This window comes from Pantherophis guttatus, chromosome 18 (genome assembly GCF_059756535.1).
Source record: "Pantherophis guttatus breed Tessera chromosome 18, ASM5975653v1, whole genome shotgun sequence".
In the NCBI taxonomy this organism is placed as follows: domain Eukaryota; kingdom Metazoa; phylum Chordata; class Lepidosauria; order Squamata; family Colubridae; genus Pantherophis; species Pantherophis guttatus.
In genome coordinates this window covers 11,189,599-11,204,769 of record NC_142080.1, presented here as the reverse complement: position 1 = coordinate 11,204,769, position 15,171 = coordinate 11,189,599, and the positions used below count along the sequence as shown (strand labels likewise).

Genomic DNA, 15,171 nt, shown 5'->3' with positions numbered 1-15,171 from the left:
TCCTTCCCCTGGAGTGGGGAGGGAATGGGGATTTTGCAGTATCTTTCCTCTGGAGTGGGGTGGGAATGGGGATTTTGCAGTATCCTTCCCTTGCCACGCCCACCAAGCCACACCACACCACACCCACCAAGCCACGCCCACAGAACCGGTAGTTTTTAAAAAATTAGATTTAACCACTGGGGCACACCCTCAAATACTGGAAGGCTGCTATCCTGTCCTTCTTTTCATTAAATTCCACCAACCGTTCTTTCTCTTATCATCTGAGTTGCTCTTCTCTGCACTCTTCCTAGTTTTCCAAAGGTTTTTTTTTTTTTTCTGGTTTCGGTTTTAGAGACAGCCTCTCGCAATCCAGCAAGGCTGGGAGGGATGTGCCATTTATTGCCGTCAAGCCAAGGAAATGACATTTCTGGGCATGCCCCACCGGGCACCGTTTTGGCAGGGCAGCTGCTGCCACCCTGGGCTGCTCCAGTGCTTCTCTTCCGCACTGCTGTGTGACAAGTTGCGCAGGGCGGCAATTGGCAACGGTATTGTGTTCCTGCCGGCCGCACCCCCAGGAAGACTCCCAAACTCTTCCCCCACCCCACCCCACAACCTCCCCAGCCAGCGGTGCTGACTTGGCTGTTCCTTCCCGGCTCACCACAAAGGCTGCATTTTGCCCGGAGGCTCCTTACCCGAAACCCATGGCAAGTCCCGGCTGGTCCCTCCCCAAACAAAAAAGCAGTTTTAAGAGACAGCCGAGAAACGCCGGATGGAGAAGAGGTGTTTAGGGAGGATCAGGTGGGAGCTTTCTGTGGGAGCTTTTCATGGCAGCCGGGCCAGATCGGCTGCCATCCGGCTGGCAGGAATAGCGTGGCTCTTCCCTTGGGCTTGGAAGAGAAGGGGTACCCACAGGAGACGGTTTAAAAAGGCCCAACTGGGGCGATCAGAACTCTGCCTGGTTTTTACAGGCCAAGGCATAGGGAGTCCTTGACTTACGAACGTTCGTTTAGTGACCAAAAAAGCAACTTACAGCCGGTACTTACAGCCTTATGCTTACAACCCTCGTAGCTTCCCCGCAATCAAAATTCACAACTGGCATGTATTTATGATGTGTTTCATATTGTAAGCCGCTCAGAGTTACCATCCGTAAAATGGGTGGATAAGGGAAGCGGTGGCCCAGTGGCTAAGACGCTGAGCTGGTTGATCGAAAGGTCGGCAGTTCAGAGGTTCGAATCCCCAGTGCCGCCTAACGGGGTGAGCTCCCGTGACTCATCCCAGCTTCTGCCAACCTAGCAGTTCGAAAGCACATTAAAAAATGCAAGTAGAAAAATAGGGACCACCTTTGGTGGGAAGGGAACAACGTTTTCCGTGCGCCTTTGGCGTTGAGTCATGCCGGCCACATGACCACGGAGACGTCTTCGGACAGCGCTGGCTCCTCGGCTTTGAAACGGAGAGGAGCACTGCCCCCTAGAGTCGGGAACGACTAGCACATATGTGCGAGGGGAACTTTTACCTTTACCTTTAATATTGTAAGCCACTCAGTGTTACCTGAGGGAGGGAGGCAGGAAGGCAGGAAGGGAAAGGGAAGAAGGAAAGAGGGATGGATGGATGGATGTAGGGTGGAGAGGGAGGGAGAGAGGGAGGGAGGGAAAGGGAAGAAGGAAAGAGGGAGGGAGGGAGGAAGAAGTAAGGAAAAGAGAAGAAGGAAAGAGGGATGGATGGACGGATGTAGGGAAGGAAGGAGGGAGGCAGGCAGGCAGGAAGGAAGGAAAGGAGGGAGGGAGGGAAAGGGAATAAAGAGGGATGGATGGATGGATGTACAGAGGGAGGAGGGGAGGGAGGGAGGAGGGAAGGCAAGAAGGAAGGAAGGGAAAGGGAATAAGGAAAGAGGAATGGATGGATGTAGGAGGGAGAGAGGGAGGGAGGAAGGAAAGGGGAAGGAGGAAAGGGATGCAGGGAGGGAGGGAGGAAGGAAAGAAAGAAAGAAAGAAAGAAAGAAAGAAAGAAAGAAAGAAAGAAAGAAAGAAAGAAAGAAAGAAAGAGAAGGGAGGGAGGGAGGATGGAAAAGAAGGAGACTGGGGAATTCTGGGAGTTGAAGTCGATAAGCCTTAAAATGCTAAGTTTGGAGACCCCTGTTCCAACCAACAACCTAAGTTCAGATCCTTGCCCCATCCGGGACTAGGCTATCCCAACAAGCCAGGAATCAAAGCTAAAGACTTGGCACCAGACTCACCGAGACCAGTTGTAGATCGGTGGTGGGTTCCCATCTCCGAGGCACTTCAAGGAAGCCCCTTCCTGGCCTTCCGTCCAGTCCTGCTCTACCTCGTGACCCAGGATGGAGGCATCGGACAGGTCTGCACGGGGGAGGGAGGGAAGGCAAGGTTAGGCAAACCGAAGGGATGGGGAAGAACGTACCCATGGGGCACAGCCCAGGACTGCCTTGTAGCCAGGCCCTTACTCTGACTATAACTAGAGACCACAAGCAGGACTGTCTGTCTGTCTCTCTCATCCATCCATCTATCTATCTATCTATCTCCTCTCTATATATATCCTCCCTCTCTCTCTCTCTCTCTCTCTATATATATATATCCCCCCTCTCTCTATCCCCTCTATATATCCCCCCTCTATCTATCTATCTATCTATCTATCTATCTATCTATCTATCATCTATCTATCTATCTATCTATCATCTATCTATCTATCTATCTATCTATCATCTATCTATCTATCTATCTATCTATCTATCTATCATCTATCTATCTATCTATCTATCTATCTATCTATCATCTATCTATCTATCTATCTATCTATCATCTATCTATCTATCTATCTATCTATCTATCTATCTATCTCCTCTCTATATATATCCTCCCTCTCTCTCTCTCTCTCTCTATATATATATATATCCCCCCTCTCTCTATCCCCTCTATATATCCCCCATCTATCTATCTATCTATCTATCTATCTATCTATCTATCTATCATCTATCTATCTATCTATCTATCTATCTATCTATCTATCATCTATCTATCTATCTATCTATCTATCATCTATCTATCTATCTATCTATCTATCTATCTATCATCTATCTATCTATCTATCTATCTATCTATCATCTATCTATCTATCTATCTATCTATCTATCATCTATCTATCTATCTATCTATCTATCTATCTATCATCTATCTATCTATCTATCTATCTATCTATCATCTATCTATCTATCTATCTATCTATCTATTATCTATCATCTCTCTATCTCTCTATCTATCTCTCTATTTCTCTCTCTATTTCTCTCCCTCTATCCTCTCTCTCTTTCTTTCATATATATATATAATCTATCTATTCTACCTACTTATCTATCATCTATCTGTAATCTATCTACTTCTCTCTCTTTTTTCTCTCTCTACCTATCTCTCTCCCTCTGTCTCTCTCTATCTATCAATCCATCCATATCTATCTATCTATCCATCAATCTATCCATATCTATCTATCTATCTATCTATCTATCTATCTATCTATCTATCTATCTATCTATGTATTATCTATTATCTATCTATCTATTATCTATCATCTATCTATCTCTATTATCTATCTTTAATCTACCTATCCCTCTTTCTCTCCCTCTCTCTCTCTCTCATATATATATATAATCTATCTATCTATTCTACCTAGTTATCTATCATTTATCATCTATCCGTAATCTGTCTACTTCTCTCTCTTTTCCTCTATCTACCTATCTACTTCTCTCTCTCTTCCTCTCTCTATCCATCAATCCATCCATCCATATCTATCTATCTATCTATCTATCTATCTATCTATCTATCTATCTATCTATCTATCTATCCTATCTTTAATCTACCTATCTCTCTATTTCTCTCTCTATTTCTCTCCCTCTATCCTCTCTCTCTTTCTTTCAAATATATATAATCTATTCTACCTACTTATCTATCATCTATCTGTAATCTATCTACTTCTCTCTCTTTTTTCCTCAATCTACCTATCTCTCTCCCTCTCTCTCTATCCATCTATCTATCTATCTATCTATCTATCTATCTGTGTCTGTCTGTCTGTCTGTCTGTCTGTCTGTCTGTCTGTCTACCTACCTACCTACCTACCTACCTATCTATCCATCTATCCATCTATCTATCATCACAAATTTATATGGCTGCCCAACTCACACACAGCTGAAGTCCGGGTGGCTTACAACTTTAAAAGTCACAACATAAAAATCCATCAAGCTCACACCTCAACCCATGGCAGCAGCAACACAATCAAATCAGCCCCCTTCCTGGCTCCATTCGGGGTCCCCAGGAACCACTGACCAAACCCCATATGTAGGGCCTTTGAGAAAAGCAAGAGGGTGGGAGCCGACCAACCACCCCCAGGGGAACGATGGTCTACAGAGAAGGGGCCACCACCGAGAAAGGCCTTTTTGGTGGTCCCACCAGAAGCATATCCCTGATCGAGGGGATCCGTAACGTGCCCTGACTTCCTGTCCTGGGGGGCATCATTCCAGCATGGCAAGCTTGGACCCCCACCCGTTCGCCCAATGGTCGGTCCGAAATCCCAGTGGAACATGATGGCAGCCTCTCCGCCTGGCCACGGAAGGTCTACAAGAGACAACGGCGGGAGGACAGGCAGGCTGGAGGCCCAGGTGAAGGTGAGAACAGGTACCTACAGGCCACACTGAGGGTGTGAGTGATCCTCTTCAGGTGCTGCAGTCCCGGGTGCGAAACCACGCAGGTCAAGGGCTTGCCATTCATGCTGCGCCCAGGGACCACGTAGAATTCGCTGGTGACCGAGGCTGAGCGGGAATGCGAGGATTCCTGGGTGTTGGATACGCCGCGGATTTCGGTCTCCCAGGTGACGGTGGGGACTGGGTTCCCTTCGGCTGTGCAGGAGGCGGCCAACGTGCGGCCCTGCCCTTCCTCCAGCGGAGGCCCCAGGTTCAGAATCGGCAACGGGGGCACTGCAAAGAGATGGAGAAGACCGGACGCGGTTTAGGAGAGACGGAGGACTCACAAAGGACGGGCCCTTGGCGCCCTCTGAACTTATTTATTTATTTAGGGGATTTATATTGCCACCAATTGCTTTCCTTCCTTCCTTCCTTCCTTCCTTCCTTCCTTCCTTCCTTCCTTCCTTCCTTCCTTTCTTCCTGTTAGAATGCAGTATGGTAGGCTAAACTCTGCCCACTGCCAGCAGTTCGATCCTGACCGGCTCAAGGTCAACTGAGCCTTCCGTCCTTCCGAGGTGGGTAAAATGAGGACCCAGATTGTTGGGGACAAGAGGCTGACTCTGTAAACCGCTTAGAGAGGGCTGAAAAAGCACTGTGAAGTGCTATATAAATCTAAGTGCTATTGCTACCTTCCTTCCTTCCTTCCTTCCTTCCTTCCTTCCTTCCTTTCCTTCACTCCCTCCCCCCCATCCATCCATCCACCCACCCATCTATCCATCTTTTCCTCCTCCTTCCTTCCATTCATCCAGCCATCTTTCCTTTCCTTCCTTCCTTCCTTCCTTCCTTCCTTCCTTCCTTCCTTCCTTTCCTTCAATCCCTCCCTCCCTCCTTCCCCAGTTGTCAGAATGCAGGGTTGCAGGCTAATTCTGCCCACTCACAGCGGTTCAATCCTGACCGGCTCAAGGTTGACTCAGCCTTCTGTCCTTCCGAGGTGGGTAAAATGAGGACCCGGGATTATTGTTGGGGGCAAGAGGCTGACTCTGTAAACCGCTTAGAGAGGGCTGTAAAAGCACCGTGAAGCGCTATATAAGTCTAAATGCCATTGCTATTAACAAACGTCCCACTTAACAGCAGCAATGTGGGGCTCAATTGAGTCGTAAGCCGAGGACTACCTGTGATCAATACGGATTGGTGCCAAGCCAGCTCCAGCTATGAAGCCTGGCTTTTTTGGGAGAACAGAAGGTTTACAAGGTCCCAGACAGATGTGTTTGTGCGCATATCTTGTGTGCTTCTGTGTGTATATCCTTTATTTTTCACGCTCATGGACCTAAATCAAAAACCACAGGATACCCCCCATTCCTCGATTCTGAAGTGCAGTTTCTCCTTTCCAGGAGTCAGTCGGGTGAGAAGAGGCCAGCTTTGGACAACCAAAGCTCTCTCTCTGGGGTGAAATCCAGCAGGTTCTGACAGGTTCTGGAGAACTGGTAGCGGAAATTTTGAGCAGTTTGGAGAACCGGCAAATGCCACCTCTGGCTGGCCCCAGAGTGGGGTGGGAATGGAGATTTTGCAGTATCCTTCCTCCGGAGTGGGGTGGGAATGGAGATTTTGCAGTATCCAGAGTGGAGTGGGAATGGAGATTTTGCAGTATCCTTCCCCCGGAGTGGAGTGGGAATGGAGATTTTGCAGTATCCTTCCCCCGGAGTGGGGTGGGAATGGAGATTTTGCAGTATCCAGAGTGGAGTGGGAATGGAGATTTTGCAGTATCCTTCCCCTAGAGTGGGGTGGGAATGGAGATTTTACAGTATCCTTCCCCCGGAGTGAGATGGGGATGGAGATTTTGCAGTATCCAGAGTGGAGTGGGAATGGAGATTTTGCAGTTTCCTTCCCCCGGAGTGGGGAGGGAATGGGGATTTTGCAGAATCCAGAGTGGAGTGGGAATGGAGATTTTGCAGTATCCTTCCCCCGGAGTGGGGTGGGAATGGAGATTTTGCAGTATCCGGAGTGGAGTGGGAATGGAGATTTTGCAATATCCTTCTCCCAGAAGTGGGGATGGAATGGGGATTTTGCAACATCCTTCCCCTGCCCACCCAACCAAGCCATGCCCACCAAGCCACACCACTCCTACCAAGCCACGCCCACAGAACCGGTAGTAAAAAAAAATTTGGATTTCACCACTGGTCTCTCTCCAGCTCCAATTTCACCCGCCCGATTTCAAAATCCCGTTAAAACTCAGCCTCTATGACCTTATCCATCCTCGAGGCAGGCGCAGCTTCTAATTGCCGTAAAATCCTACACACTTTTTAGAACTATAATTAAATGCAGGTCTGGGAAGGGCCCACGGGGCTACTCCGAGCTAGGAACCCAGGATCGGCTGCTCTGGGGCACGAGGGAGAAGAGTGCGGCGTGGCCCAGCTGGTTTCACTGGGTCCATGTAGGAACCCTCCATGCTGGGCACGAGAAGCCTGGCACGCAGCTCCCCGTTGCTCCTCGATATTGTTTGTTTATTGTTTGTTTATCATTTGCCCCCCAGATGAAAGAGGAGATAATAATCGGTGGGCTTGATTAATTTTTATCCGGTACTCTTTTTTTTAAAGAAAAAACTTCGTCTTCAGCCCTGGCACCACTTTCCGATTCTTCTTAGACTTTTTTCCCCAAACACCTGCCGTTTTGGGGGCTGCAATCCCAGGAGTGGGATTCAAAAATTTTAGCAACCGATTCTCTGCCTGGTTGCTGGGTGGGCGTGGCCATGGTGGGCGTGGCCTACTCGGCCTCCTGCACCACGGTGGGGGGGGGCATGCGTTTTCGCCCTCCCCAGGCTCTGGATGCTTTCATCGAACCTCCGTGAGGGCTTCCCCCGGCCCTCCGGAGGCTGGGAACGGGCCCCTTTTCCAGACTTCTGGAATTTCCAGGAGGCCCGCTTTTCGCCCTCCCCAGGCTCTGGAGGCTTTTCTTGAGTTCCCCTGGGCTCCGGAGGCCCTAAGGAGGCTGGAAACAGGCCCGTTTCCAGACTTCTGGAATTTCGAGGAGGCCCGCTTTTCGCCCTCCCCAGGCTCCAGAGCAGTGTTGGGTTCCTCCCGGTTCGGTCCGGTTTGGCCGAGCCGGTAGCGGTGACGATATGACGTCACCGAACCGGTTCTCCCCACCACCACCCTCCCACTGCCCCACCCACCCACGTTATTCTTACCTTTTATTTGGTCCCACCCCCAATCTATTGCTGCCTCCTGAGTCCCAGCTGATGACTAGAGGGAAAAAAACTGTTTAAACTCTTGCCGAGGGGCTTCAAAGGGCCGCCCTACAGCCGATCAGTGTTAAAAGCAAACAAATGAGTTGGGTCGTAAGTGCGAGGACTGGTTGTAAGTGCGAGGGCCTTCCAGAAATGACTCTGACCAGCTAGCCACGCCTACCTAGTCACATGACCTCCAAGCCACACCTACAAAATAAGCCACACCCATACAACCGGTAGTAAAAAAATTTAGAACCCACCCCTGCTCCGGAGGCTTTTCTTGAGTTCCCCTGGGCTCTGGAGGCCCTAAGGAGGCTGGAAACGGGCCCATTTCCAGACTTCTGGAATTTCCATGAGGTCCGTTTTCACCCTCCCAGAGCCTCCGCATGGGCCCTGCACTTACCTGGCATCCAAAACGGGCCATGTGGAGACTCCTGGGAGGGGCGATGCCGGGTGGGAGGGAGTGGCCAGCCAGTCCTTGCAACTACCGGTTCGACGAACCAGATGTAAAATTAGCATCCGCTTTGCCCGAACCGGTCTGAACCAGCTGAATCCCACTCCTGCTGCAACCCCATTTGCAAAAATAAAAAAAACGGCCCTCCCACCACAATTCCTGCCCCTGACTTCCACTTGAGGGTTTCGGTTAGTTGGGTACATTACACCACCCCATAAATTACATCCCTGTTAAAAATGGCCGTTTTTAGTAAACGGAGTAACAGCGTTACGATCTTCTAGTCCAACTTCTCTTCAGGCAGGAAACCCTATACCAGCGGTGTCAAACTCAATTTCATGGAGGGCCGAATCAGGGCTGTGGTTGACCTCGGAGGGTGGGGGGGGTGTGGGAGCCGTGGCCGACTGGGTGGGTGTGGCCGACTGGGTGGGCGTGGCCAGTTTGACGTCACTCCCCAAACCGCTGCCATGTTTCCTCTTCTCATTGGGTAGACTGGGCCGAAGCTACGCTGGCCCGAACTTTCCTCTTCACATTGGGTAGACCAGGATGGACCTGCTGCGGGCCAAATCTGACCACATCACGGTCCAGATCTGGCCCGCAGGCCTTGAGTTTCACACCCATGCCCTTATACCGTTTTTAGACAAATGGATGTCTGAACCGGTAAATACTACCTGTGATTGGCCCTGCCCCCACCTACCCGCTCGCCGCTCACCCCGCCCCGCCCCGCCCAGTCACGCCTCACTGTGGGTGGGTCCTTGCTTGCGCACGCGCACAGTCTCTGCTCTACGTTGCCTGCCTGAGCTGCCTTCCCACGGAGCACCCACAACGTCTGGTGGCAAGCTGTTCCACGGATGAATTGTTCTCACTCTCAGGAAATTTCTCCTTCGTTCTAGGTCCGTGATGGTGAACCTATGGCATGCGTGCCATAGGTGGCATGCACAGCCATATCTGTGGGCACACCAGCCATTGCCCTAACTCAGCTCCGGCGCACACGCTTGCGCTGGCCAGCTGATTTTCGGCTCGGCCCTGCCCAGGCTGCCCCTCCCCTCCCAGGAGTCATCCGTTGTGGATGCCAGGTAAGTACAGGGCTCACGTGGAGACTCTGAAGGGCATTTTCGGCCCTCCGGGGGGTGGGGGGAGGCTGTTTTTGCCCTCCCCAGGCTCCAAGAAAGCCCCTGGAGCCTGGGGAGGGCAAAAAACAGGCCTACCACGCCCACCAGTAACCTTTTGGCCGTCACGGGCCAAAAGCAGGGGGAGTGTGGGGGGGGTTGCACGCACATGTGCAGGGGGGCACGGGGGGCATTGAATTATGGGTGAGGGCACGCGCGTGCGCGACCCCCCCTGTGCTCCCCCCGCTTTTGGCACACGACGGCAAAAAGGTTAGCCATCCCTGTTCTAGGTTGAATAAATCCCTCCTGGATGAGTTTCCATCTTTTTGCTCCTTGTCCTCCCTTCCCGATGCCACCGTCTCCTCTAGAGGAGACCTCCTGGCTCTGCCACGCCCACACACGGTGCAAGGAGAAACCCAGGGAGCTAGTCCTCGGGTTACAACCGTTCATTTAATGACCACTTGAAATTTCAACGGCCCTGGAAAAAAAGGACCCTTTTTCCACACTTTGATCATAGGGAATGCCACAAAGGTTGCAAGCGTGAAAAAAACAGTCATAAGTTGCTTTATTCAGGGCCTTGTAACTTCGAACAGTCACTAATTGAACTGTCATAAGGGGGGGGACTAACTGCATTGTTATTGGAGAATGATCTATACTGTGTCTCAGTGAGAGCTGAAGCTCCTCAGGGGCCCTTACCTACAACCTTGAGGGCCAGTCGATGAGAAAGTTCAGCGGTTCAAATCCCTAGTACAGGTCTCCTGTGTGAGCAGGGGGCTGGACTAGGTGACCCCCAAGGTACCTTCCAACTCTGTTACTGTTAAAGGTGGAGACCTGAAGCTCCTCGGGGGTCGTTACCTAGAACCTTGAGGTCCAGGAGAAGACCAGAAGCTCCTCAGGGGTCCTTCCCTAGAACCCTGAGGGCCTCAGGTGTCCTTACCTAGAACCCTGAGGGCCTCAGGTGTCCTTACCTAGAACCTTGAGGTCCAAGAGAAGACCAGAAGCTCCTCAGGGGTCCTTACCTAGAACCCTGAGGGCCTCAGGTGTCCTTACCTAGAACCTTGAAGGCCAGGTGGAGACCTGAACATCCTCAGGGGTCCTTACCTAGAACCCTGAGGGCCTCAGGTGTCCTTACCTAGAACCTTGAAGGCCAGGTGGAGACCTGAACATCCTCAGGGGTCCTTACCTAGAACCCTGAGGGCCTCAGGTGTCCTTACCTAGAACCTTGAGGGCCAGGTGGAGCCCTGAACCTCCTCAGGGGTCCTTACCTAGAACCTTGAGGGCCTTGGGGTCTTTACCTAGAACCCTGAGGGCCTCAGGTGTCCTTACCTAGAACCTTGAGGGCCAGGTGGAGCCCTGAACCTCCTCAGGGGTCCTTACCTAGAACCTTGAGGGCCTTGGGGTCTTTACCTAGAACCCTGAGGGCCTCAGGTGTCCTTACCTAGAACCTTGAGGGCCAGGTGGAGCCCTGAACCTCCTCAGGGGTCCTTACCTAGAACCTTGAGGGCCTTGGGGTCTTTACCTAGAACCCTGAGGGCCTCAGGGGTCCTTACCTAGAACCTTGAGGGCCAGGTGGGACTTGAAGTTGCCCTGGGGGAAGGTGATGAGGTGGCATTCGTAGGCGCCCTCGTCAGCCTGCACCGCGTTCTTCAGCAGGATGGAGCTGTTGACCAGGGACCCCTGCGCCTGCCGCAGCACCCGGCCGGCGTAGGCATCCTGGATGTGGACCCCGTGCTGCGAATTCAGGACCGCCAGCTCCGTGCTCTTCCCGCCGTCTCCTCGCTTCAACCAGGTGACCTGCAGCACCGTCTCGCCCTGCGTGGCCTGGTAGCCACAGGGCAGGACCACGTCTTTGCCAAACACTGCCGTCACGCTGCTCGGGGTCTCCAACACTCGGGCCAGCAGACCTGGGGAGACGGGAGAAAGGAGGAAGAGTGTGAACTATCGAATTCAATCCCGTGAGAAAAGAGAAGGCGTGATTTTGGAAACCTGCAATGCCCTTCTCCCTGTGATTAAAAGGCCTGGAGACTAAAACATACGAAGAACGGTTGAAGGATTTGGGTTTGGCTACTCTAGAGAAAAGAAGAATTCCAGCATCCCAGTATTTGAGGGGCTTCCACAAAGAAGAGGAGGGGGTCAAATTATTCTCCAAAGCACCTGACACCGGTTCACACCGGTTCGCAAGAACCGGTAGTAAAAATTTGTAGTAGTTCGGAGAACCGGTAATAACATTGGCTGGCCACGCCCCCGAACCGGTCCCTGGCCCGGTCGCCGCTCACTTACCCCACCCAACTCATCAGAGGCTTTTTTTCCCCTTTACTTTTAAAAGCATTTTTTTCTACAACCTCTTCGGCCGAAAAAATGCTTTTAAAAGTATTTTTAAAAAGCCTCTGATGATCGCGCAGCTCAGCTGGGATCGTCAGAGGCTTTTAAAAGCATTTTTTCTACAATCTCTTCAGCCGAAAAAATGCTTTTAAATTTTTTTTTAAAAAGCCTCTGATGATCGCGCAGCTCAGCTGGGATCGTCAGAGGCTTTTAAAAGCATTTTTTCTACAATCTCTTCAGCCGAAAAAATGCTTTTAAAAGTTTTTTTAAAAAGCCTCTGATGATCGCGCAGCTCAGCTGGGATCGTCAGAGGCTTTTAAAAGCATTTTTTCTACAACCTCTTCAGCCGAAAAAATGCTTTTAAATTTTTTTTTAAAAAGCCTCTGATGATCGCGCAGCTCAGCTGGGATCGTCAGAGGCTTTTAAAGGCATTTTTTTCTACAACCTCTTCGGCCGAAGAGATTGTAGAAAAAAAAATGCCTTTAAAAGCCTCTGGTGATCCCAGCTGAGTTGCCTGATCATCAGAGGCTTCTGAAAGCATTTTTTTCTGCAATCTCTTAAGGTTGTAAAAAAAAAATGCTTTTAAAAGTAAAAAAAAAAAAAGTTGGCCATGCCCACCCAGTCACATTACCCCCACCAAGCCACGCCCACAAAATAAACCACAGAACCAGTAGTAAAAAAATTTAGAACCCACCCCTGACCTGAAGGCAGGACAAGAAGCAACGGATGGAAACTCATCAAGGAGAGAAGCAACCTGGAATTAAGGAGAAACTTCCTAACAATGAGAACAATTAATCAGTGGAACTGCTTGCCACCAGAAATCATGGACGCTCCATCACTGGAGGTGTTTAAGAAGAGACTCGAGAGTCACTTATCTAAAATGGTATAGATTGAACCTAGATCTACCGGGCCCTTCAGTAACCTTTTTGCCGTCGCCAAAAATAGGGGGAGTGGGGTCACACATGCACGTGCTACACCCATACTTCAATCCTCTCCCCACCCACCCCCCACATGCGTGCATGATAACCCCCCCCATATTCCCCCTGCTTTTGGCACGCAACGGCAAAAAGTTTTCACCCTCCCCAGGCTCCAGAGGCTTTCTTGGCGCCTGGGGAGGGTGAAAACGGCCTTCCCCATGCCCCGCGGAGGCCCTCCAGAGACCAGAAATAGCTCATTTCCCAACTTCTGGTGGGCCCGGAAGGCCCAAAAATCAGCATGCATGTTGGAGCTGAGCTAGGGCAACACTTGCATGCCCACAGATATGGCTCTGTGTATCACCTGTGGCACGCGTGCTATAGGTTCGCCATCACGGGTAATAGGTTCTCCTGCTTAAGCAGTGGGCTGGACTAGAAGACCTCCAAGGTCCTTTCTTGCTCTACTCTGCTCTATTCTTTTACAGAATAACATTCTATTCTATTCTATTCTATTCTATTCTATTCTATTCTATTCTATTCTATTCTATTCCATTCCCTTCCCTTCCCTTCCATTCTATTCTCATACTCTACTCTACTCTACTCTACACTACATTCTATTCTATTCTATTCTATTCTATTCTATTCTATTCTATTCTATTCTATTCTATTCTCATACTCTACATTCTATTCCAGTCCATTCCATTCCAGTCCAGTCCAGTCCTATTCCTATTCCTATTCCTATTCCTATTCCTATTCCTATTCCTATTCCTCTTCTCTTCTCTTCTCTTCTCTTCTCTTCTCTTCTCTTCTCTTCTCTTCTCTTCTCTTCTCTTCTCTTCCCTTCCCTTCCCTTCCCTTCCCTTCCCTTCCCTTCTATTCTCATACTCTACTCTACACTACACTACATTCTATTCTATTCTATTCTATTCTATTCTATTCTATTCTATTCTATTCTATTCTATTCTATTCTATTCTCATACTCTACTCTACTCTACATTCTCTTCTCTTCTCTTCTCTTCTCTTCTCTTCTCTTCTCTTCTCTTCTCTTCTCATACTCTACTCTACATTCTATTCCAGTCCAGTCCAGTCCAGTCCTATTCTATTCTATTCTATTCTATTCTATTCTATTCTATTCTTTCAAGAGCCGTGTTCGGAAAAGTGTAGGGAAAAATGTTTCGGTTCAGGGAACTCAGCTACAAAACTGCATATGTGGAAAAATAGCTTGGGAAAACATGTGTATGTTGGTCCAAATTAGGAATAATCAGGTTTTAATTTGTTTCGTGTGTAGCAAGAAAACTGAAGATTTTAAAAAAACATAAAACTCTTTTAAATTCCATCAACCATCTTGGCAAACTCAGGGAAAGGGGATTGGAGTCCCATGGGCCAGTCCATCCTGACAACCGGTGGATCGATCAATCGATCAATCGATCAATCAATCAATCAATCAATGGGTAGGAAACAGAAGAATGCCCAAGCACATAGAATTATAGAATCATGGGGCTGGAAGGGAGTGTGGAGATCCTCTAGTCCAGAGGTCTTCAAACTTGGCAGCTTTAAGACTTGTGGACTTCAACTCCCAGAATTCTCCAGCATAGCTGGAGAATTCTGGGAGTTGAAGTCCACAAGTCTTAAAGCTGCCAAGTTTGAAGACTTCTGCTCTAGTCCAACTCCCTGCCCAAGATCATAGAATCATGGGGCTGGAAGGGACCTTGGAGGTCTTCTAGTCCACCCCCCCCCCATGCAAGATCATAGAATCATGGGGCTGGAAGGGACCTTGGAGGTCTTCTAGTCCAACCCCCTGCCCAAGATCATAGAATCATGAGGCTGGAAGGGACCTTGGAGGTCTTCTAGTCCAACCCCCTGCCCAAGATCATAGAATCATGGGGCTGGAAGGAACTTTAGAGGCCTTCTAGTCCAATCCCTGTGGAAGATCATAGAATCATGGGGCTGGAAGGGACCTTGGAGGTCTTCTAGTCCACCCCCTGTGCAAGATCATAGAATCATGGGGCTGGAAGGGACCTTGGAGGTCTTCTAGTCCAATCCCTGTAGAAGATCATAGAATCATGGGGCTGGAAGGGACCTTGGAGGTCCTCTAGTCAACTCCCTTGCCCAAGATCATGGAATCATACAATCAGGGGGTTGGAAGGGACTTTGGAGGTCCTCTAGTCCAACCCCCTGCGCAAGGCAAGAATAACACTGCCTCCTGTATCTCCTTCTCCTTCGAGCCCCACCTTCAACTCAAGAGTTGTTCCTCAAATCGGCTGCAAGTTGCACGCACCCAGGAAAGTGGACCAGCCCGGGAGTCCAGCTCAACCTGCCTGCACGGATGCTGAAGCTTTGCCCCAGCTTGTCCGGATCCTGCCCTTCCCTCCCTCCCCCCCCCCCACCTCTTAAGCCTGCCATTGTTTCTTCCCCAGCAGACACACACCTTGCAAAATCCCAGCCTCTGCCAGCGGCCTCTGAAAGCAGATTTCTTTCGGGTTTTTTCTTAAACA

The 15,171-nt window shown here is 49.8% G+C and overlaps 1 protein-coding gene across 1 annotated transcript in view; it reads right to left on the bottom strand.

Moving 5' to 3' along the window:
- NECTIN4 (nectin cell adhesion molecule 4) overlaps window positions 1-15,171 on the bottom strand; it is a 132,611-nt gene that overhangs the window by 23,243 nt on the left and 94,197 nt on the right. Inside the window, exons 2-4 of the mRNA XM_060682583.2 lie at window positions 10,991-11,344; window positions 4,661-4,951; window positions 2,213-2,333 (exon numbers count right to left, since the gene is read on the bottom strand). Coding sequence (XP_060538566.2) covers window positions 2,213-2,333; window positions 4,661-4,951; window positions 10,991-11,344 — 766 coding nt within the window. The remainder of the gene's footprint in view (window positions 1-2,212; window positions 2,334-4,660; window positions 4,952-10,990; window positions 11,345-15,171) is intronic.